Raw genomic sequence first — 25,490 nt, 5'->3', positions numbered from 1 at the left:
ACCAAGTAAAGCCATTGAAGGCAGTGTACAAGCATGCCTACAGTCCAGTAACTGAATGGGATAAGAAAGTAAACGTGTTCAAATTCTTCATGGTTTTCATGAGTAAGAAAGTGATGCATCTATAACTGATATCGGTCTCTTGGAGACTAATCTTGGTGAAGTTAGTTTTCAGCAACTGATACAACTTGGAAGTGGTGTTGTTAAAGATAAACTCAAAATGTCTGTCCAATGCTCTACCAATCCACAGCCCTCTACTGGTGCTTTCATTTTATTTTATTTTTTTCTTTATCCTACCCTTGGGCAGAGTCCATTCCAGCACAGGGAGGTACTGTCTAAAGTATCTGTGTGTGTGTGTGTGTGTGTGCAGCAGCATCATCATCATCACTGTCATGGCTGTGAGAGCAATATACCATTGTAAGCTTCACCTGACATATGTGGAGGGTCAATAGTTAATGGGAGCTGAAGTATCTTGGGGCTCTGAAAAGAAAGGCCAGTTATTCTGTATGTGCTAGTGCCATATAAAGTGGTAAACCGTATATAAACAAAGAACTCGAAAGCATCCTCTGATGGAGATATGCCAGTCTTGTTCCCTTTCAACAGTAAGAACATACAAATTCTATACATAAAAAAAAAAAAATTACTGGGCCTCACTACTACTCGGTAGATCCTGGAATTGTTTGCCAAATTTTAAATGGCTGTGTCTTTGTGGTAAAATGATTGCTTCTCAAACACTAAAATCACTACCCTAGTGTGGCCACAGTTCAGTGATTGAAACAAGCAAAGCCCTCACTGTTTGTTTTTACTGTCTTGTTCTCACTGTGTTGTTCTAGTTAACACTTTCACCCTCCGCAAAAAATTCCAAATTTTATTTAATTTGCTTTGCAAGAAGGACTGTTCCAACGAAATCACGTATTGTCCTTGCCTTCGAAACGCGGAGTAGATGGAACAGAGACAACTGACGAAGAGGTATACTCTTTATGTTGCATGTCTCGTTTCTCATTGTGTTTAATGTTTTTTTGATGTCCTATACCCATATATGCATGTATGTATACATATAGATGTAGGTATGTACATATATGTATGGATATATGCATATATTTATATATTATTTATATTATTATATGATCAAACGCCACGCATCTTTTTCCAAGTCAAGGATATATTATATATAATTATTCAGATGCATATTCAGTATGTGAAGGCACAGTGGTTAGAGCGCCGGTCAGTGAGTTCAATTCCCAGACCGGGCTGTGTGTTGTGTTCTTGACAAGACACTTTATTTCACATCACTGGTGCCAAGCTGTATCGGTCCCTTTCCCTTTCCTTTAGATAACATCAGCAACATGGAGAGAAGAAGGCTGGTATGCATGGACGACTGTTGGTCTTACATAACCAACCTTGCTGGACTTGTACATCAGAGGAGAACTTTCTAGATCCAGTCTCATGGTTATTCATGATTGGAGGAGGGTCGTTACCCTTCACCTTTTTACATATTTAGTTACATAAGGCAGAGAGCTGGCAGAACCATTGGCACATCATACAAAATGCTTAGCAGTATTTTATTCATCTTTATGTCCAGACCTCAAATTCCACTAGGGTTGACTTTGCCTTTCATCCTTTGGGGGAAGGGGGCTATAAAATAACAGCTAGTTGAGTACTGGGGTTGATGTAATCAACTATCCCCCCTCCCCTCAAAAACTGCTGGCACTGTGCCAAAATTTGAAACCATTATTATTCAATTACATATATCTTTGAGTTGAAACTGGGAAAACAAGTTAGTTGTAAGTTAATAAAATCAGTTTATTGAGGAGAGAGAGAGGAGACCTTTCGAAAGCCTGAGGTCCATGGAAAAATTCATTTGAGTAAAATGGAGTTCTTGGTAGTGTAAAAATTTGGGGATTATTGTTAGATGGTATAGCTTTGGCAATACATGGATGATAATATAACTCAAAACATGAGTTTATTTTTAATCGACAGAAGTTACAGAGTGACTAACCAAAAGTTTTGTGGATCAGAACTCAGAAAACTCTCAGCTCGATTAGAAAATTATTTAAAATTCTATATGGTATAAATAGGTTTGTAATACAAACTGGAAAATAGAACTTGAATTATTAGTGAATATATATATATATCGAAGAAAGTTAGGGGTTGTGAATCCAACCCCTATCTATACTATCTAATATCTATCCAATATACTGCTGGAAGAATGCCCAATTATTATTACACTAGTGTTTTTTCATTGCATGACATAATATGTTACATGTGTTTGTATATTATTATTATTGTCCTTTTAGTAGACAAATAAACAAGTAAATTGACACTATACAATGTCTGCAGGTTGATGAATACCATCTTTTCCCCTCCATTTTCTTATTGCTATATATATATATATATATATATATATATATATATATATATATATATATATATATATATATATATTTACTCATTATTAATTGGAATTGATAAGTTCCAATGCACAAAATTCTCAGTCCTTAAAAAAAAAAACATGCTATGTGGTATAAATATTAATGTGTCATTCTGACCCATAAAATAAAATTCATTTAATGCCAGAGAAAATGCTTTGCAGTATTTATACTCAGTCAAAAATCCTGTTGAGATCAACTTTGCCTCTTGTCTCTCTCTAGGGTCAGTAATGGAAAGTATGAACCCAAGTATTGGGGTCAATTAAATCAACTGACTCCCTTCATCCCCTAAAATTACTGACTTTGTATTTAAACAAATTCTTTACAAATTGAGTTTTCAATTTTTTTTTTTTTTTTTTTCTGAAAATGTGTTTAAAACTGTTTTTTCTTCAATATTTAAGTTATTTAGTTCTTTGGGTTTTGGCATTTAACCCTTTTAGTATGATGGCCTTAGAAACACCATAGGATAATCATGAAAAATAATAGAAGAATGTTATGTTTTTTGGTGCTTATAATCACCCATAGTTTGGAGCTTCATTGATAAACCCTTTATGTATTCAATTATGTCATCACCCAGTATTTAGCTTAGAAATACTCAAATTTGACAGAACTATTAATATTGTCAATGAGGGCTCTAATGATGAAGAATCAATAAATGTTCATGTAATTATATCAAATTATAAAGGTTTTTTTGTTTTTTTAAAGGGTGGGGTCACCAGCTAATCAAATAAATTTTTTTTATGTTCAGATGTTATTGATTTACCTGGGTTTGAATTTTTATTAAATCTCTCTCTCTCTCTCTCTATTTGTTTGTCTATTTGTCTATCTCTCCCAACCTATCTATCTGTCTTTCTTTCTTTCTTTCCTGTTTGTGCCAATAAGATTATTAGAAACTGTATAATTATTTATCTGCGACTGAATGTTCCCCTTTTTTTGTCTTAATGACAAACAAATGAAATCACCATCACTACCACCATTATCATCATCATCTATAAAAGCATTGAGCTGGTAGTGTTATTAAAGTATCAGATAAAATAGAGTAAAGATTGTTTGCCAACATAACATGGCAGTCCTGGTTTAGTACGAATGTTGCTGTAATTTAGCCCCAGGAGACATCGTCTCTAACTGGCTATACAACATGATCTGTGCCCTTATATTTTTGAACAAAGGAATCTAGCACCCCCACTCAGCTCAAAACAATATCTGTGTATCGCGATTCCTGGGTTATTTCCCTTCATCAGTACAGAATAATTGTTTGGTTAGAGATGGCGCTGCCAAATTCCCATTCAAAGTATATAGTTTTCAAAGTGACAATTAGTCACTGATCTATAAATTAAAAAATTACTATTCGAAATATTTGAAAATATAAAGACACATTGTGTTGTATAGCCAACTGGAGACAATGTCTTCTGGGGCTAAATTACACCAACATTCGTCCTAAACCAGGACTGCCATGTTATGTTGGCAAATAATCTTTACTCCAAAGTACTGTTGGTGAATATCTCTCGTTGTGAAATTTACAAATCAGATAAAATGGTTTTCATCATTTGGTTCCAACATGGTGGTGAGCTGACAAAATTTTTAGCATGCTGAACAAAATGCTTCATGACATTTCTTCTGGCTTTAGGTTCTGAGTTCAAATTCTGCCCTGGTCAACTTTAAATAAGTACTAGTCAAATACTAGGGGTCAATGTAATCAACTACTTCCTCCCACAAAATGTCAGGCTTTGTGCCTATAGTAGAAAGGATTATTTAGTTCCAGCTCTTTGTATTCTGAGTTCAAATCCAACTAAAGTCAACTTGGCTTTTACATCCTTCTGGGAGTACAGGTTGATAAATAAACTCCCCACTAGATTTCTGGCCTTGAACCTATGATGTGGTATTCCACCCCTGACAAAATATTTGAAGCCGTATTGTTCTGAATTCAAATGTTTACAGCTTCAGCTTAGCTTATAATTCCTCTTAAGTCTGTGATATATTAGGGATTGATGCAATTTTCTTATTAACACTGCATACATCTTCTATCTTTATCTTTTACTTGTTGCAGTCATATGGCGGCAGCCATACTGGTGCATTGTCTTGAAGGGTTTTTGTGAAACAAATCAACTTCTTTTTTTTTTCTTAGCCTAGTATTTATTCTATCAGTCTCTTTTGCCAAACCATTTAAGTTACAAGGACATAAACACACACACACACACACACACACACACACACACACACACATGGCAGGCTTCTTTCATTTTCCATCTACCAAATCCACTCAAGGCTTTGGTTGGCCTGAGGTTACAGTAGAAAACATATGCCCAAGGTGCCACACAGTGGAATTGAACCTGGAACCATGTGATTGAGAAGCTAGCTTCTTACCACTCAGGCACACCTATATGTACATATATATATATATATATATATATATATATATATATATATATATATATATATATATATATATATATATATATATATATACGTATGTATATATATATATATATATATATATATATATATATATATATATATGACAGGTTTCTTTCAGTTTTCATTTCACAAGACTTTAGTAGGCCCAAGTTTATAATAGAAGGCACTTGTCCAAGGTGCCATGCAATGGTACCTAAAAATAATAGTAAATGAACTTGTACCTTAATTTTGCTAATTTTTATATATATATTTCTGTCTCCTTTTTTTTTAACAGGTGGGAATCGTGTTCCTGCTGAATCTGCATCTCTCCGTGGTGCTGGAGCTACTACCGCAGCTAGAGGTAAGATTCGGATGCCCAAAGGGCAAACCGTTATATCACGCCAAGCTGTTCAGTGTCAAGTTTGTGCCAAAACCCTCAACAACCCCAGTGCCTTGGCAAAACACAAGCTCACCCACAGTGATGAAAGGAAATATGTCTGCCACATATGTTCTAAAGCTTTTAAAAGACAAGATCATTTGTAAGTATTTTCCATCCCCAGCTATTTTTTTATTGTGGTTGCTTGGTTTTGTTTTGTTTTTTTCTGATTATTTTAATTAGTATAAGACTTACATCATCATTATTTAAAATTCCTTTTTCCATATTGAGAGACAGAGGTAGGATATAGGAACAGAGTGGTGGTGAGTGTGTGAAAAAGGTGTGACAGATGATTAGAGATGGGGATTGAGGAAGAGGCAGTGAAGAAAATAGGAGTGAGTCAGGGAAGAGGAGTTGGTAGTGGGAAGGTACAGTAATAGGGATACAGTGTGATGCATTGGCAATAAAGGTTGTCGTTAATGGCACTTGAATAAGAGTAGTAACACAGTCAAGGATGGCTGTTGTGGGGTAAGGCTTACAGGGTCTTGTTTTTGCTGAGACAGATGGGGCTTTTTCATGTTGTATAACTTTTATTAATACATGTATCATTGATGTAGAAAAACACATGGCATCAGGTAACCACCATGAATTCTGGTTCTTCTTGCTGTCCATGTTGCTACATGTACATGTTTCTATTGTATTTCAATAGCGCCATATATATGACAGTGCAGTGACTATAGACACATTAACAGCTGCTTACATTTCAACAGTTTGGGGGAAGTGAAAGAGTGGGCCAGGGAAGAGATAAGGGTCAGCAGCTCAAGGCAGCCAAGCAAAGACTGGACAAGTTGCCAGCAAAAGGATAACACTTGGGCTCTATCTCTCCTCTCGCTTAAATGGACAGTAGTGGCCATGAGGCTTTGATACGCAACAGCACTTGGTATTAAATAAGTAGACACTTTTAATAAATTGGCAAAAACCAGGCAAAACCTGACAAGTTTCGTTGCTCTCCAGTCCATTATACAAAAGGAGTTTGTGGTTAAACTGTTGAGCTTACTTATTAACTAAGGCTAAATTTACGTGCATTAAAAAGTACGCTTGCACACTTAATTTCCACTTTAACCACACATTCACTATTTCAGTTGAGTTACATTTTTTTTTTAATGTTTTAAAGAGTTAGCTAAAGGGAAGTAATAAAGTATACTTTCTAATTTTTTAGTGTTGCATATTTTACATGCATGTGAATATTTTGTTTTTTGGTTAAGTTTTACCATTTCACTTTCTCACAGATGTGTATTTATTTTGATTAGATTTTAATCTAACCGAAATATGCAAGAGTTCTCTATATGCAAAATTGTTTTTTAAATATAATTTATGTTTAAAAATGCATTTTTCTTTCTTTCTGTTTCTTTGCTGATTTCTGCATTTATTTTCCTTATTTAAAAAAGATACAAAATACTAAGTATATGAATCCTATATATAAGGATTGCATTGAAACGAATTCATATTAAAATCCATACATAAATTTTTTTTTTTCAACAATTGATATTTCAAATTTCTTTTTTATATATATAGGTCAGCATAACCTATAATTTCCACTACATACAATCCGATTTATATTTATATAAGGGCATTACTACAGAATAATGCCACACACTAGACTTCCAAAATAAACACATTATTACCGAATTCGAGGAAAAAGCAACTTTTAAAAAAAGAACTCAACTATATAATTATATTCTTGGGAATAAAAAAAATGATGGGTTTTTTTCCCTTATGAATTTTTTACACACTAGCTTCCTGATAAAATTCTTGTACAAGATTTTTATCCCATTATTGAATTAATTAAATACAATCCTATTTATATATGGGGAAGCAATTTCATCTAAAACTGTTTTGAAACGAGAATTATTACAGTATGGAAGACACGTGTTGGTCATTCAGAAACCCACAAAAACTGTTAGCTGTACTTAAATATTTATTTTTGTCTTGAGTGACCAGTTTCACAGTTTCAAGTGACAAAAATTTTGACACTGTTTGATTAAGTAAAGTTAACACATCTTTGTGTATTTCTGAATGGCTGATATATGCTTTCCACACTGCAACCATATCAACATGTTTAACTCTACAACTTAATTTCTGAATCAGGATGGCTCAAAAGATGCACAGTCAGCCAACAGCTTATGTATCATGTAATCCCAAACTACAGCAGCTTATTTCTTTTGAACAGAATACTTGATTCTACATTACTTATTTGTAAAGTGTTTGCCTCTTAATTTACAACAAAGTGCATATCATCATCAACCACAAGTTGGGTATCTTCCCTGTATCTGGGGGTCGGTTTACCACGCCTTTTATTTTTTTTATATCATCAGTCTTTAATGGGCTTCTTGCTCTTTCCCTTCATACTTCCTACCAGAATGATCTTTGGCAATGAATCTTAACTCATTATATTCTCAAAATGTGATTGCTTTGTTGCTTTGATTCTCTATAATAGGTATCTTCAGACTTTCAGTTTTTCTAGTATTGCAGCGTTTGCTATTCTGACTTCTTTTCCATTACTCTGTCATTGTCCAAATTTCTGCCCCATACCAGACAAGTGGAATAAACACATTTTAAAGAAGGAGAATAAAATTAAGTACAGGGAAAAACAGATGAGAGGTACAAGGATACTGAAGTCCTGCAGCTTCAGCAATATTAACGAGAAAAGATTTTCACCTACGTATATGATATATGACTTTGTCCTTTGTTGTAGGATAAGAGGCAAAATATTCCAACTGTCACTGTAGAATCAGGTTGTCTTGATTCTTATTTAGATATACATTCATCATCATCATTTTAAAATCCACTTTTCCATGCTTGCATGGGTCAGATGGAATTTGTTGTAGTGAATTTTTCATCTGGATATATTTCTTGTTGGCAGCCCTCATCTATTTTTAAGCAAAGTGATATTTCCCTGTGGCTGGATATGTTTTCTGAAGATTGAAAATGAACCACCTCACTATTATGATTACTGTTAACAAGGATGCACATAAATACCCCCACACACACTCATATATATTGCTAGTGTCATGTAAATGGCACGTAAAATGCACCTATTACACTCTTGTAGTGGTTGCTATTAGGAAGGGAATCCAGCCATAGAAATCTTGTCAAATCAAACTGGGACCTAGTGCAGCTTACTAGTTCCAGTCAAACAGTCTAACCCATGCCAGCATAGAACATAGACACTAAATGACGATAATAATTATGGGCTTCTTCCAGTTTCTGCCTCCCAAATTTGCTTGCCCACAAGACTTTGGTCTGCCTGGGGCCATAGTAAAAGACACTTGCCCAAAATATCATACGATGAGATTGAACTTGAGACAGCATGGTTGGAAAACAAGTTTCATGCTGTGTCATCAGATGCTTGTCACAGCTGATAACATGAGCCATAAATCATATAGAGCCAAGTGAAACTGTCGTTAAAAAGAATATCTACAGCAAATATTTTGATTGCTGTGTGTATGCATAGCTGTGAATTTAAAAACTTGCTTTCCAACCATGTAGTATCTGGTTCAGTCCCACTATTTGTCACTTTGAGGAAGTGTCTTCTATTATAACCCTAAGTCAACTAAAGAGTGCATTTGGATGATGGAAACTGAAAGAAGCCCATCATGTGAATGTGTGTGTATGCTCTATGTATACTCTTATCTTGACATCACATGATGGTTGTTAAGCATGCATCACCATTTTTGAAGCAATGTATGTTCATTTCCAGTTTTTTTTTAAGCCACATCTGGTTATGGAGAAATATTGCCTTGTTTAGAAACAGATGAGGGTTGGCAACAGGAAGGGCATCTGGTCGTGGAAAATCTGCCTCAACAAAATTCCATCTAACTTATGCAAGCATGGAAAAGTGGACGCTCACTGATGTGCTCTTGACAGTGACAAGCACTTTGGTACATAATCAGGGCATCAGAATAAAGGACTCTGAGATAGAAGTCTAAGTGTCAATAAGCATGATTCTTAACTGATTCCAACAAAATATATTAAACTCATATTTTGATGTGATCTCATCTTCTTTGTCCACTTATTCCTGGGAGGGTTGTGAGGGCAAAGTCCTCAAGCACACCTTCACTCAGGTTTGGTCAGCAACATCTGTTTCTTATCAATCTGGCTGAATCTCCAAGTGTGACCAACCAAGCTCATGGATGTTATCCAACCATCTTGCTCATGATCTATCACTGGGTCTCCTGCTGGTTGGTTTTGCTAGTAAAGCCTGTGCAGTGCCATGTAAAAGCACCCAGCACACTCTATGGAATGGTTGGTGTTAGGAAGAGCATCCAGCCACGGAAACCATGCCAAATCAGATTGGAGTCTGGTGCAGCTCCCCAGATTGCCAGCTCTGGTAAAACCATCCAACCCATGCCAACATGGACAATGGATGTTAAATGATGATGATGTCTGTAATATTAGAACTGTGATCTTTCAATTCGGAGGATGAAATTTTGATGTGACGCTCAGTAAAAACAGCATAGGTAACAATGTCACAAAGTGAGAAAATAAGAAATGGTGGCTCTAAACAGAGTAAGAAATAATTGCTCATATCCAATTAATTATGAATCAATTAATCTCAATAATACAAAGAACTTGAGTTACCTTTCTCTTTCACTTATTACTTTTGTTAAACAAAGATATCAAGTTGAATATTGTATATGACAATGTATAAGTGATGGGTTTTTTGTCGGGGTGGTGGTTTCTAATTCTTGGTTGTGGCAAAAAATTGCCATGCATTTAATGCAATCATATTACAGAATTAAGGATGAGTTACTTAGCTTATGGTGAAATATGTTAGTCCTTTAGCACTGAGGTTGCTCTGTCAATGTGTTTGGAAATAATAATCCTTTCTACTGGCCTCATTTGTGGGGAGGGGACTAGTCAATTACATTGAACCCAGTGTGTAACTGGTACTTAATTTATTGACCCCGAAAGGATGAAAAGCAAAGTCAACCTCGGTGGATTTTGAACTCAGAACATAGCAGCAGACGAAATACAGCTAAGCATTTTGCCTGGCATGTTAGCAATTCTGCCAGCTCGCTGCCTTAATGTGTTTGGAAATAATAAAACATAATCTACATGACTTCAAGATTTTGATGGTGTGATTGCATATTTTTAGAATGACACTGTAGGATAAGTGTGTCACATTGGTTTGAACATAAAACAGGCAAAATATTTGAGCTGGATCTGGCTAGTTTTAATGCTGAATGGTTTATTTTTTCTACAATAAAGCAGGGTTTGTCTTATGCAAGAGTGCATCTTATACCTTGGAAAATTCAGTAACAAAAAATTAATCAAGAATGTTATTTCCAAGTACCAAATCCTTAAATGCTAAATGAGTTGGATCAAAAAAGAAAAACATGTGGTGTCAAAACAAATGTGCCAAATAGCCAGTACCGAAATGTCTGCACCAAATCATTTCATTCCATTATTGCTACCTTAACCCATTACCTCCCATAATTCTATTAACTGGAATTTTTTTTATGAAACTTTGATTTCTAGCATCAAACAGCCTTAGAAACACGCTGGAATGATCAAAATAACATTTCAAAATAACATTTTAAATAGAAATAAGCGAGATATTGGGTGAAAAATTAGCAAACCTCATTTGAATATCAGAGAAATATACCTAGTAGATATAGCAAAAAGGTTAGATATGTGTAAATATTGACAGATAATTACGAAATTTGTAATTTTTAAGTGATCTCATATGAGATCACTGGTAGGTAATGGGTTAACAAAGTAAACTCATTATGCTTGATTGGATTAGTTACAAATATCATTTTTAATTAATTAGTTAATTATTTATTTATTTACTTTCAGAAACGGACATTTGGTTACACATCGTGCTAAAAAACCTTATGCATGTCATTTTGAAGGGTGTGATAAAAGTTACTGTGATAATCGGTCATTACGGCGCCATCTAGAAAACCATCACAACAAACAGAATCACGATGTTAACAACAGCAGCAGCAGTGCAGCTGCCAATCCTGCAAGTGCTCCTGCAGTTGCCAGTGGAAATGCAGGTTCGGGTATTGCTAATGCAAGTACCACCTCAAGTTCAGTCTCAACCCAGAGCACAAGTAATGTACCAGTATCTTCAATAGCCAATCAGTCTATGGATTTCCAAGGAAACAACAGAGGAAGTGATATTTTTAATGATAATACTAACAACACAAGTCGTATTCATTACGCTCCACCACCATACAACCCATCAGTAACTCCCGAGGACAGTCAACAATGTGTGAGCACACAACCACAGTATTTCCAGTTTGACACTACTGTGCAGCAAGTGCAACAGTTGCAGCAACAGCAGCAGCAGCAGCAGCGTTTACAGTCACAACAGAAACAACAACAACAACAACAACAACAACAACAGCCGCAGCAAAAACAACAAGCACCACCACCACAACAACAGCAGCAATTGCAACAACAACAGCAGCAGCAGCAGCAGCAACAACCACAAAAGCAACAGCAGCAACAACAACCACAGACTCAACAGCAGCAGCAGCAGCAACAACAACAGACACAACAACAACAAGCATCATTCCAAACCTCAGACAATATACAGAACTGGCAACAGGACCATATATATAAAGTTGGTATTCGGATTAATGGATCTTTTTATTTTTTAAACTTTTATTTATTTTAGTCATTGGACTGAGGCCATGCTGGGACACACCTTTGAGGCACCTTTCAGTCAACCAAATCAACCCTTATTTTAAAGTTTAGCACTTGTTGTCTCAGCCTCAGATTTTGCTGACCCACAAATAATATTTTCTTGCTGAGATTAGTTTGCATATCACAGCATATTCGCAAATACTAACCATTAGATGTCAAGAGGATTTGTGTATGTTTTATTATAAATTCATAGTTGTTACAGGCACAGGAGAGGCTGTGTGGTAAGAAGCTTGCTTCCCAACCATGTTGTTCCAGGTTCAGTCCCACTGCATGGCACCTTGGGCAAGTGTCTTCCTCTATAGTCATGGGCCAACCAAAGCCTTGAGAGTGGTTAAGTGGGCCCTATTGTGAGTTCATAGGACTTTCAAGGGATGATCAGAGTCTATGGAAACAGTTCCCATCTGTATGTGTGATCTACCATACACAACCGGTGGTAAATCGTCCTCATGTTGCGCCTTCTTGCCACAGGATGCCCACAGACACAATCCAGCACCACCAGATTCCAGAACAGATGCTGCCTGGAATTCACCATTGCCCTCCAGTTAGCCGGGTTGAAGCCCTAGCACAGCCGGTATTAGACCTGTCCACCTTGGGTGACCCTACCAGGAACTCGAAGTCCTTGATGGCATAGCTCTGACACTCACTCATTTAACCTTCCTACCATGATGAAGAGTTCCAATGATCTGAAAAGATAATAGTCAGATATAGGCGCAAGAGTGGCTGTGTGGTAAGTAGCTTGCTTACCAACCACATGGTTTTGGGTTCAGTCCCACTGCGTGGCACCTTGGGCAAGTGTCTTCTACTATAGCCTCGGGCCGACCAAAGCCTTGTGAGTGGAATTGGTAGACGGAAACTGAAAGAAGCCCGTCGTATATATATATGTATGTGTGTATATGTTTGACAACCGATGCTGGTGTGTTTACATCCCTGTAACTTAGCGGTTCGGCAAAAGAGACCGATAGAATAAGTACTAGGCTTACAAAGAATAAGTCCTGGGGTCGATTTGTTCGACTAAAGGCGGTGCTCCAGCATGGCCACAGTCAAATGACTGAAACAAGTAAAAGAGTAAAAGAGAGATAAAGCAAAGCCAGGAGAATAAGGAAGACTAGGTAAAACTTCCATATTTAGTGCTATATTCTATTATTGAGTGATTTGGACAATATATAGTCTTGCATCATTTTGTAAGAGCCACACCTCTTCACAATATTGACTAGTGATGGATACTTTTTTTTGCATGATTTTGTGTAATGCTTCCAATTGACAATGCTTTTCTGCATTAACTGTTTAATTTTGGTTTAACCCTTTTGATACCATATTTCTGTTGAGATGCTCTGTGTTTCTTTCAATTAATTTTAAATATAACAAAGAATTTAGTAAAATAACTTAGTTATCATTCAGCTAGTGTTAGGAACATAAATTGTGACTAAGGTTTGGTGGAAGATTTTAATTCAGAACTTTTGTTAACAAGACATTTGAAGCCAGCAGAGTTGGTATCAAAAGGGTTAATGCTTCGTGATAGATGACACTCTTCATACCCCACCAATTACAGCATAACTTCTTATGGGTGTAGTTCTAGTTTAGGGATAGGTTCTCTTTTTTTATTGGTTGCTAACCTTTGTCATTTGATACAATTATAGAGAACCCACTTTTCATGACTTGTGATGATTCTTCCTAGGAGAGCTTTAGTGGCAAGCCTACTCTTCAAAAACAATCAGAGGACAACTCTTGGCTTAAGCTGAGAAGCAATCAAAGGATGAAAGACCCACTGACTAAATTTAGGCAATTTTTCTTGTTCATGAAGGGGTTTTGTGATCAAAGTGAGATTTGAATTGAACTGTTTTGTTAATTCTCATTCAGTTTGGTTTGGATTTTCCTCATTTACAGTTTTCAGAGACAGAACTTGATAATCCAGAAGATAGAACTTGATAATCCAGATTGCAAGGAAAAATTTTCCCAAGCAAAACTGGCCAAACCATTGTTGGCATGTCCCGTCACTTAAAGTTTCAATTCCATAGACAGAACAATGTGAATGTGAATTGAAATAGAGGTGGATAAAAAGGTTGATCACGTGTAGCAGGAACATCCAACCATAAAACACAACCTCAGAAAATCCATCCAACCATGGAAGAGCAAACATTAAAACAATAGTGATGACATAAAGTGAAGGTGCATGGCTCAATGGTTAGAGCTTCAGGCTTACAATCATGGGGTAATGAGTTTGATTCCTGGACCGGGCTGTGTGTTGTGTTCTTGAGCAAGACACTTTATTTCACGTTGCTCCAGTTCACTCATCTGTAGAGATGAGTTACAACGTCACTAGTGCCAACCTGTATTGGCCTTTGCTTTCTCTTGGATAACATCAGTGGCATGGAGACAGCATTCTGGTATCCATGGGCGAATGATGGTCTTCCATAAACAACCTTGCCTAGATTTGTGCCTCAGAGGGAAACTCTCTAGGTGCAATCCCATGGTCAGTCATGACCAAAGGGAGTCTTTACCCTGACATCAGATATAGTCAGTGGTTTGATAAATAATTGTTTCGAGAATCCATAAGTGATATTTATTTAGTGTACCTATGTTAAAAAGATTGAATGAAATTAACCTTAAATATATAATATTGTTAAATAAACTCATTAATTGATACTGTATTCTTGTCTTTGCAGGTAAACCAATTTATGAACCAGACTGTGATAAACACCAGTCAGAACACTTCTCAAAGTAGTCCAAGGACAGACCCTGAACATTCCCCTGGATACTTACAGCAAATCAGTCCTATTAGTCCAGCTCCATTACCAAACCAATCCACAAGTCCGTTGCAGTTGTCAGGACAACAGAGACGCTCTTGGTACAAGCCACCAAACTCTAATACTGTCGCAAAATCAAATAATGAGTTAGTGTATTAGTATCGATTTATTCTGTTTTATACCAGTTGTTAGAAATGCAGTCTGGTCAACAGGTTACAGTAAGAGACATCTGCTATTTCTTACAAAAGCATTGTAGATTGAAATCAATAGCTTGGGTAGTGTACCGGTCATGCAACAAAGATGGTACATTATCTTCATCTTTTATTTCTTACTTGTCTCAGTCATTGTCCACCAAATCTACTAATTAGAGCAAAGCTTTATTAGTTGACAGAACCTGAAAGAACTCTTTCATATATGCATATATATGTTTGTTTGTGTATATATATATGTGTGTGTGTGCGTGGAGGTCCAGTGGTTAGGGCAGTGGACTCCCTGTCATAGGATCGTGGTTTCGATTCCCAGATCAAGCATTGTGAGTGTTCATTGAGCAAAAACACCTAAAGCTCCACGAAGCTCCAGCAGGGGATGATGGTGAACCCTGCTGTACTCTTTCACCACAACTTATTCTCAATCTTCCTTCCTGTTTCTGTTGTACCTGTATTTCAAAGGGTCAGCCTTATTGCACACTGTGTCACGCTGAATCTACTTGAGAACTGTTAAGGGTACATGTGTCTGTGGAGCGCTCAGCCATTTGCACGTTAATTTCACGAGCAGGCTGTTTCATTGATCAGATCAACTAGCATCCCCTCGTCGTAACTGACGGAGTTCCACGACGATATATATATATATATATATATATATATATATATATATATAGATAGATAGATAGATAGATATAATTGTTAAAGAGGACAACTAACATTAAGGCATGCCAAACATCTCAAGTCATACATTATTATTATTATTGGAAAAAAATTCAATGTCTTACAGCTTTTTCTAAGACATCCCAAAGTATGGGGTATCATCAGAGAAACAAAACTCATCAATAAGATATTTTAACCAGTTAAAATGTCTTATTGATGAGTTTGGTTTCTCTTTTTTATTCCCTGATGAGAAGATTGCATTGTTTTACATCATTTTATTCCTTCTGGAATAATACCAATGTTTTCTTCGAAACATATGTCGGAAGTATAAAGATTTGAATAACACCTGCATTTAACTCCATTTATCTATTTATCTATGTTATTCTAAAACATTTCACCAAAACCTGGAATTTCTACCTATTTAAGTAGGCTGTTACATCCTTGGTACTTGTGTGAATTTTTGCTGCTCTAGTAACTATTTTTTTTTTTTTCCATGTTATTTGTAAACATTGAAAAAATACACATACTTTTATTTATACACAAGAGTGACAGAGACAGGCAGAAATAAGGAAAATGCCCCTTGTATTTGAATACTATGCAAATATTCTTTTAAAATACTTTTTATTTAATTTTTCCAAAATTTAATTGTTTTCCATACTTACAGTTGGAAAGGTCTCAGTGACTGAAACCGGTACGGAAATGTTTTTTATAAAATTATTTTAGCATTTTCTACCTTGACTTTTTTTCTATATATATATATATATATATAATATAGTACCGGAAAAAGGTAAAGACTCCCTTCGGTCATCAATGACCATGGGATAGTACCTAGATAGTTACTCTCCGAGACACAAGTCCAGGCAAGGTTGATTATGGAAGACCAGCAGTCAGCCATGCATACCAACCTCTCCTCTCTATGTTACCAATGTTATCCAAAGGAAAAGCAAAGGCCAATACAGCTTGACAACAGTGACATCACAACTCATTTCTACAACTAATTAGCAATTTAGGCTGCTCATGTTTAACCACAGGTCTACCCTGACCGAGCAGACCAGCAGACCTATATAATCATAAGCATTCCAACCATGTGTAATTTGGTGGGAGGGAGTAGTATTTGACTGCTATTTATAGCAGGTCAGTGGTGAGAGCATTGGGCTCACTATCATGTGATAGTGAGTGGTATTCCCAGACTGGGCTGTGTGTTGTGTTCTTGAGCAAGACACTTTATTTCACATTGCTCCAGTTCACTCAGCTATAGAAATGAGTTGTGATGTCACTGGTGCCAAGCTGTATCAGCCTTTGCCTTTCCCTTGCATTACATTAGTGACATGGAGAGAGGGTGGAGGTATGTGACCTAGTGGTTAGAGCAAAGGACTCGCAGTCAAGGGATTGTGGGTTTGAATCTCAGACTGGGCGATGTGTGTGTTTATGGCAGAAAGTAATGTCAAACTTCTGCTGATTCTTTCACCACAACTTTCTCTCACTCTTTCCTCCTGCATCTAGCGTCTCCAGGAAACCGGCCCTTATGAGCCAGGCATGGCTTGAGAAGAAACAAACAATAACAACATGGAGAGAGGTGATTGGTATGCATGGGTGACTGCTGATCTTCTGTCAACAATGTTACCCTGGCTTGTGCCTCAGAGGGGAACTTTCTGGGTGCAACCCCATGGTCATTCATGACCAAAGGGGTTCTTTACCCTTTTTACCCTTTAGCAACTTTGTAGAAGGTTCATTGACGAGTTTGAGGAATTATAAAAATTTCTGTTCAGAATACAGTAGTTTTATGGTGTCAGAAGTGAAGGGCATATTAAGATTAACATGGATTTGTTTCAAATGCTTGCCGTACTCTGTTAAAGTTGTCCTTGACTTGGTCAATGAAGACAACAGGAAACTGTTTCTTTTACCCCCAGTTGATTCAAGTTAGAGTGGTGGGAGAGGGGGTGCCATGTGGCAGCCAGTGTGCATTGGTCAGTCTGCCACACACAGCTCATAAAAGACAACACAACACAAATACAGCATATTTTATTCTAAGAGGAGGTGGTACCATTATGTAGCTGTCGCTTATTTTCGTCTTGTCTGAAATTGAGAAAGATGAAAAGAACTTTCTCCATATGTTTTCACATGTATTTGAGCAAAACACTTGGGTTTATGTGAAGGTGTGTGGCCCAGTGGTTAGGCTGTTGCACTCACCATTGCTAGATTTGAGGTTCAATTCCCTGATTGGGTGGTACATTTCACATTGTCCAGCTCTCTTTCGATCAGTGGTGGGGTTGTTGACCTGCTCGCCTAGCCATCAGGGTGGTGTCATTTGAAGGCCAAAACACTGCAAGAGCGCATTGTGACCAGCGATGTGTAACAACATTTGATAGCCTGGTCAGTCACATGATCACGTGACTTGGGTTTATGTGCCTCACTTTATCTACTTAGGAATAGTTAACCATATTTTTTAAGTCTCTAAGACTAGCATTCTGTCCCAGAAGGTTTTTGTTTCTTTTTTTTTGTTATGCCAATAAACTACAAACTTCTGAAGCTCACAAAAAAATTAACCTTTCTCTTTCTTTTTCTCTCTCTCTCCTCCTCTCTCAGTTTTCATTATTCCACAATTACTACAAATAAAAATAAAATAGCGTCCCGTGTTTTATACCTAAATATAAGTAGGCATCATGTTAGCTTTTCTACCATCTTTGTATTTACTTATATATTAATTTTTGTTTTTTAATTATCTTTTCTAAAAACTTCGTTTAATTTAATTTTCAGTGATGAATCTAAACCTGTAAAGTGCAATCTGTGTTCCAAGAGATTCAAAAATATTCCTGCTTTGAATGGACATATGAGACAGCATGGTGGCTATTTCAAAAAAGTTAAGGTCTGTATTAGAAATTTCTTTCAAACCAGTCAAAGAGTAAACCAACATATGGATTATGTGTTATAGTCATGTACATTACGAGTGGTTACATATTTATTTCTATGTGATGTGAATATGTATATATCTCTGTGTGTATTTTCACTGAACTAAATAAATGACAAGCAACGAAAGAATGTTGACACAAGCATGGCTGTTTGGTAAGAAGTTTGATTCCCAATTACATGGTTCGGGGGTTCAGTCCCACTGCAGGGCATCTTGGGCAAGTGTCTTCTACTATAGCCTTAGGTCGACCGAAGCCTCGTGAGTGGATTTAGTAGTTGGAAACGGAAAGCCCATTGCATATATATATATATATATATATATATATATATAGGTGCAGGTATGGCTGTGTGGTAAGAAGCTTGCTTCCCAACCACAAGGTTCCAGGTTCAGTCCCACTGCATAGCACCTTTGGAAAGTGTCTTCTACTATAGCCTCGGCCAACTAAAGCCTTGTGAGTGGATTTGGTAGACGGAAACTGAAAGAAGCCTATTACATATATATGCGCATGTGGCATGGCTGTGTTGTAAGAAGCTTGCTTTCCAACCACATGGTTCCAGGTTCAGTCCCACTGTGTGGAACCTAGAACAAGTGTCTTCTTCTATGGCTTCAGGCTGACCAAACCCTTGTGAGTGGATTTAGTAGAAGGAAACTGAAAGAAGCCTGTCATTTATGTGCTTGTTGGTGTGCATGCACATGTGTGTGTTACTGTCTCCTTACCTTAACATCATGTGATGTTGTAAATGAGTGTCACCATGGTGTTGTTTGTTTCCAGGCTTCTGTGGAAACATGTCTGGTCATAGAGAGATATTACTTTCCTTGGAAACAGGTATGCAAGCATAGAAAAGTTGACAGTGAAGGAAACTCCCCTCTTCTTACATATAAAAATGTAATTGAAAATAAAATAACCAAAACCACTTAGAAACAAAATTGAATTAGGTTAGCTGTGTGGTAAGTAGCTTGCTTACCAAACACATGGTTCCGGGTTCATTCCCACTGCGTGACACCTTGGGCAAGTGTCTTCTACTATAGCCTCAGACTGACCAAAGCCTTGTGAGTGGATTTGGTAGATGGAAACTGGAAGTAGTCCATCATGTGTATGTGTGCGTGTGTGTATATATCTGTTTGTGTGTCTGTGTTTATCCCCCACCACCATCACTTGACAACCGACATTGGTGTGTTTACGTCCCCATAACTTAGCATTTCAGCAAAATAGACCAATAGAATAAGTACTAGGCTTACAAAGAATAAGTCTTGGAGTCGATTTGCTCGACTAAAGACAGTGCTCCAGCAATGGCTGCAGTCAAATGACTGAAACAAGTAAAAGAATATAATGGCTGTAAAGTGGTTGGCATCCAGCTGTAGAAACCATGCCAGAGCAGACAATTGGAACCTGGTGCAGCCCTTCAGCTTGCCAGTCAAACAGTCTGACCCATGCCAGCATGGAAAATGGATGTTAAATGATAGAGTTTATTTTTTTAGATGAGGGTTGTATTTGCTTTACAAGATTCCCTAGATGTGAAACCATTTGTCAACAGATATTATTGTGTATTTTGGTAGGAGCCTTCTGCTAATTTTAAAGAAAAAATAATCTATCAATAATTAATTAATAATAATGAAGTGATCTACAACCAGTGTGTATGCTTTTATTAACAGGATGATCTTTCCAAAGTATAATAATTTAGATTCCATTTGATGAGAATATTATTTAATCTTGATACTGAAGCGATTAAGTGAGCCCCCATGTGATTGCTTGATCTGGTAAAAATAGCAGCCAAATCATACCTTACTCATCTTAAGCTAAGAAAGGATGCTGGTTTTTTTTTGTTTTTTTTTTCTATAATGTAGTCTTAAAAACTACGAAGAAGATAGAAAGGATGATTGATTGTGCCAAGGGACCATTCATTATATTTCTGATTTATCAGTAATTGACTTCAGAGATAAACAACAACACAAACATTTGACAGCTCTCGAATGAAATGAAGGAAACAAGCAAAACTGTTGTAAAACCTTTGTGTTTTTTTTTGGGGGGGGGGGTTAATGAACAATCATGTATTATGAGAGGAGAAGCAGGACTGAGATAGGAGGAATGAAAGAAAGAGAGAGCATGTCACTTGGTTTCTTTTTCTATGGTGTGTATGAGAGAAAGAAATGAGTATGTTACTCGTGTCTTCTATGGTGTGTGAGAGAGAGAGAGGAAGGATGGGTTAAAAGAGAATGATAGAAAGCATATAGCATTTTGTGTGTGTGTATATATATATATATTTGATTAATAAATTTAAAAAGGGATAAAAATCTTTTACAAGAATTTTATCAGGAAACCAGTGTGTAAAAAAAATTCATAAGGGAAATTTCTATTCCCAAGAATAGGTCGATACATTGTTGAGTTATTTAAATGAAAGTTGGTCTTCTTCTGTTGGTTGTTTTTCCTCGCATTCGGTACTAAATGTGTTTATTTTGGGAAGTCCAGTGTGTGGCATTATTCTGTAGTAATGCCCCTTATATAAATATAAACGAATATATATATATATATATTAAACTTTTTTTGGCTTTGTGGATATAAAATCTTTGGTAATTATGTCCAAAATTTAAATTTTTGTTATAATAATTACTGCTCTATTCTTTAGAATGTGCTTCTTTTCTGGTTTATGTTTTATTAATTAACTATATATATATATCATCATCATCATCATCATCGTTTAACGTCCGCTTTCCATGCTAGCATGGGTTGGACGATTTGACTGAGGACTGGTGAAACCGGATGGCAACACCAGGCTCCAGTCTGATTTGGCAGAGTTTCTACAGCTGGATGCCCTTCCTAACGCCAACCACTCAGAGAGTGTAGTGGGTGCTTTTACGTGTCACCCGCACGAAAACGACCACGCTCGAAATGGTGTCTTTTATGTGCCACCCGCACAAGCCAGTCCAGGGGCACTGGCAACGATCTCGCTCGAAAATCCTACAGGAGCCAGTCAGGCGGTACTGGCAACGGCCACGCTCAAAATGGTGCATCTCATGTGCCACCCGCACAAGAACCAGTCCAGGGGCACTGGCAACGATCTTACTTGGCTTGCCGGGTCTTCTCACGCACAGCCCATTTCCAAAGGTCTCGGTCCGTAGTCATCGCCTCGGTGAGGCCCAATGTACGAAGGTCTTGCCTCACCACCTCAGCCCAGGTCTTCCTGGGCCTACCTCTTCCACGGGTTCCCTCAACTGTTAGGGTGTGGCACTTTTTCACGCAGCTATCCTCCTCCATTCTCACCACATGTCCATACCAGCGCAATCGTCTCTCTTGCACGCCACAACTGATGCTTCTAATGTTCAGCTTTTCTCTCAAGATACTTACACTCTGACGGGTATTCACATTGACATTACACATCCAACGGAGCATACTGGCTTCATTCCTTGCGAGCTTACGTATGTCCTCAGCAGTTACAGCCCATGTTTCACTGCCATGTAGCATGGTTGTTCGTACGCATGCGTCATACAGTCTGCCTTTTACTCTGAGTGAGAGTCCCTTTGTCGCCAGCAGGGGTAAGAGCTCTCTAAACTTTGCCCAGGCTATTCTTATTCTAGCAGCTACACTTTCAGCGCACCCACCCCCACTACTAACTTGGTCGCCCAGATAGCGGAAGCTATCGACTACCTCTAGTTTTTCACCCTGGAATGAGATAGAAGTTGTTTCCTGTTTGTTTGCAGTCTTTATTGCACCTGAACATCTGCCACAAACAAAAACTAACTTGCTAGTTAACCTGCCTTTGATGTTGCTGCACCTCTTATGTGTCCATAGCTTGCACCGGGTACATCTTATAGAGTTACTACCTACTCCTTTTCTACATACTGAGCAGGGCCATCTACCTGAAGGGGTTTGTGTTTTATCTACCTTCCTACTTATTAGGATTTTGGTTTTAGCTAGGTTGACTCTAAGGCCCTTCAGTTCTAGACCTTGCTTCCACACCTGAAACTTCTCCTCTAGTTCTGATAGTGACTCCGCAATTAGGGCAAGGTCATCAGCATAGAGGAGCTCCCAGGGGCAACCTGTCTTGAACTCCTCTGTGATTGCCTGGAGGACTATGGTAAATAATAGGGGGCTGAGGACGGAACCTTGGTGGACCCCTACCTCTACCCGGAATTCATTGCTGTACTCATTTCCAACCCTCACCTTACTGGCTGCATCTCTGTACATGGCTCGCACAGCTCTCACTAGCCATTCTTCTATCCCAAGTTTCCTCATTGACCACCAGATAAGGGATCGGGGGACCCTGTCAAAGGCTTTCTCCATGTCAACGAAAGCCAGGTACAGAGGTTTATCCTTGGCTAGGTATTTCTCTTGCAACTGTCTCACTAGAAATAAGGCATCAGTAGTGCTTTTACCTGGCACGAACCCAAACTGCATCTCATCTAAATTGATTCGCTCCCTAATTAGTTGGGCTATGACCCTCTCTGTAACTTTCATAACCTGATCTAACAGCTTGATGCCTCTGTAATTATTTGTATCTAAAGCGTCCCCTTTACCTTTGTAGCAGTTGACTATGATGCTACTACACCAGTCATAGGGTATGACTCCTTCGTGTATCACCTGGTTCGTAATACGGGTGACTAGGCTATAGCCAACACTGCCAGATATTTTGAGCATCTCTGCAGTGATTCCTGATGGGCCGGGGGCTTTCCCGGTCTTCATACTCTTAATTGCTTTATCTACCCTGGTACTATCAACTCGGATAGCTGGTCCCTCTATTGGGTCGACATAAGGCAGGCTCTCTTTCTCCCATTCATTCTCTTTATTAAGCAATCTATCGTAGTGGCATCTCCAGACCTCTTTCTTTGCATCCTCATTTAATGCAAGCGTACCATCATCCATGCGAACACATTTCTCTCCTACAACATCACTATTCTCTCTCCTACACTGTCTTGCAACCCGAAATACCTCGAGTCTTTGGTCCTCACGGCGCAGAACATTGGCAAATCTTTCCTTATCTGCTTCCCCTCTGGCTAAATAAACCTGTCGCCTAGCCTCCCTTCTGGCACATTGGTACAATTCCCTGCTACCACCGTTCTTCCAGTCCTTCCAAGCTTGTTTCTTTTGTCTAATAGCCCTGTCTACCTCCTTGTTCCACCACCACGTTACTCTGGGTTGGGAGGGGACCTTACACCACCCACAAATCTGGTCGGTGGCTTTCAACAGGTTGTCCCGCAGAAATCTCCAATTGTCTTCCACGTTGTATGATGCTATATCCCCTTCTATTTCGTTAAATGCTTCAAGTAACTTGTCTCTAAGTCTCTGTCCGTTTGCAGGGTCTTTAAGCTTCCACACCCTTCTTCTCCAAGCCTGTCTAATTCTGGGCACCCATTTTGCCTTGATCCCAAAGTCGCTAACTACTAATCTATGTTGTGGGGTACATTCTTCGCCAGGGTAGGTTTTGGCATTTATAAGCCGCCCTCTTTCCCTATTTCTGGCGAGGATGTAGTCGATTTGGCTAGAGTGTCTGCCGGAGCGGTAGGTGACTAGGTGACTGGCAGGTTTCCTGAAGTTGGTATTGCAGACCATAAGATTGGTTGCATCACAGAACTCCAGCAGTCTGGTTCCCTCCTCGTTGCGGGAACCGAAGCCATAGCCTCCATGTATGCCATGGAAGCCCCCAGCACGACGTCCGACATGACCGTTGAAGTCTCCAGCCACAAAGAGAAGGTCCCTGTCACTCGTCGACGAGGTAGTTTGCAAGAGGGTGTCATAGAATTGGTCTTTCAGACCATCTGGTAGCCCAGGTTGAGGTGCATAGGCTGAGATGACAGTAGCTAATCTATGATGAAGCACTAGTCTGATCTTAAGTACTCTGTCACTTACTCTAACGACCTCGATTACCTTATCCACCCATTTCTCCGCTAGAAGTATTCCTACGCCCCCGACCCCGTCAGTGTTCCCTGCCCAGAAAATCTTGTACCTGTGTTCTTTGCCTGTGAGGAACCTTGCAGAACCTCCTCTCCATCTTACTTCCTGGATGCAGCACATATCTACGCATCTCCGTTCAAGCATCTCAACAATTTCACCAGATCTACCTTTCAGCGTGCCGACGTTGAGAGTGCCAATCCTAACAGTATGGGTGTTGGGGGTGTGGGCCTGTAGCCTGGGAAGAGGAAAAGCAGTGTCGTGTACCTGAAAAGAAAACTTGCAATTGGAAGAATTCATAAGCAAAACATTACCTACAACCTGCAAACATTTCTCAACCTTAATGCGCTACCCAAAGGTAGGGGAGAGGATGGCCAAGGCCACTAGATGGGTTCCGGGAGACAGCCGAGGTTGACAGGATGACAAAGGGATGAACTTCCGGTGGAGGGGGCGGGATGACAGAGGAATGAACTTCCGGTGGAGGGGGTGGGATGACAGAGGAATGAACTTCCGGTGGAGGGGGTGGGATGACAGAGGAATGAACTTCCGGTGGAGGGGTGGGATGGCAGAGGAATGAACTTCCGGTGGAGGGGGTGGGATGACAGAGGAATGAACTTCCGGTGGAGGGGGTGGGATGGCAGAGGAATGAACTTCCGGTGGAGGGGGTGGGATGACAGAGGAATGAACTTCCGGTGGAGGGGGTGGGATGGCAGAGGAATGAACTTCCGGTGGAGGGGGTGGGATGACAGAGGAATGAAACTTCCGGTGGAGGGGGTGGGATGACAGAGGGATGACAGACGAATGAACTTCCGGTGGAGGGGGTGGGATGGCAGAGGAATGAACTTCCGGTGGAGGGGGTGGGATGACAGAGGAATGAAACTTCCGGTGGAGGGGGTGGGATGACAGAGGGATGACAGACGAATGAACTTCCGGTGGAGGGGGTGGGAGGGCGGGTTACCGCCAGCGAGTAGAGAGGGCTCTTAATTGTAGATTTTAAATATTTGAGAGACAACAATGCATAAATCGTAATTTTTTAAAAGAGCAATGAATTCTGGGTGATTAGAATATAACGTAGCATGAATTTAGGAAGCTTAGAAAATGAATAAGCATGAATTTAAGACAACAACTGAATTCAATTGAATTTCATGGAGAGAAACAAGAAAGCGCAAGGTATT

At 38.7% G+C, this 25,490-nt stretch overlaps 1 protein-coding gene across 8 annotated transcripts in view; it reads left to right on the top strand.

Annotated features, from left to right (window-relative positions):
• Positions 1–25,490, top strand: part of LOC106877586 (uncharacterized) — a 339,290-nt gene that overhangs the window by 289,713 nt on the left and 24,087 nt on the right. For 7 of the 8 annotated variants that reach the window (XM_089365484.1, XM_089365486.1, XM_089365483.1 and 4 more), the window contains 4 exons: positions 5,116–5,359; positions 11,059–11,833; positions 14,580–14,806; positions 18,281–18,389. In XM_089365484.1, coding sequence (XP_089221610.1) covers positions 5,116–5,359; positions 11,059–11,833; positions 14,580–14,806; positions 18,281–18,389 — 1,355 coding nt within the window. The remainder of the gene's footprint in view (positions 1–5,115; positions 5,360–11,058; positions 11,834–14,579; positions 14,807–18,280; positions 18,390–25,490) is intronic. The other variant, XM_089365487.1, reaches the window with a different exon arrangement.

Source organism: Octopus bimaculoides, chromosome Z, assembly GCF_046866305.1.
Source record: "Octopus bimaculoides isolate indiv1 chromosome Z, ASM4686630v1, whole genome shotgun sequence".
Lineage (NCBI taxonomy): Eukaryota > Metazoa > Mollusca > Cephalopoda > Octopoda > Octopodidae > Octopus > Octopus bimaculoides.
Note: the sequence above shows the minus strand (reverse complement) of the source record. Positions and strands in the feature narration are given on the sequence as shown.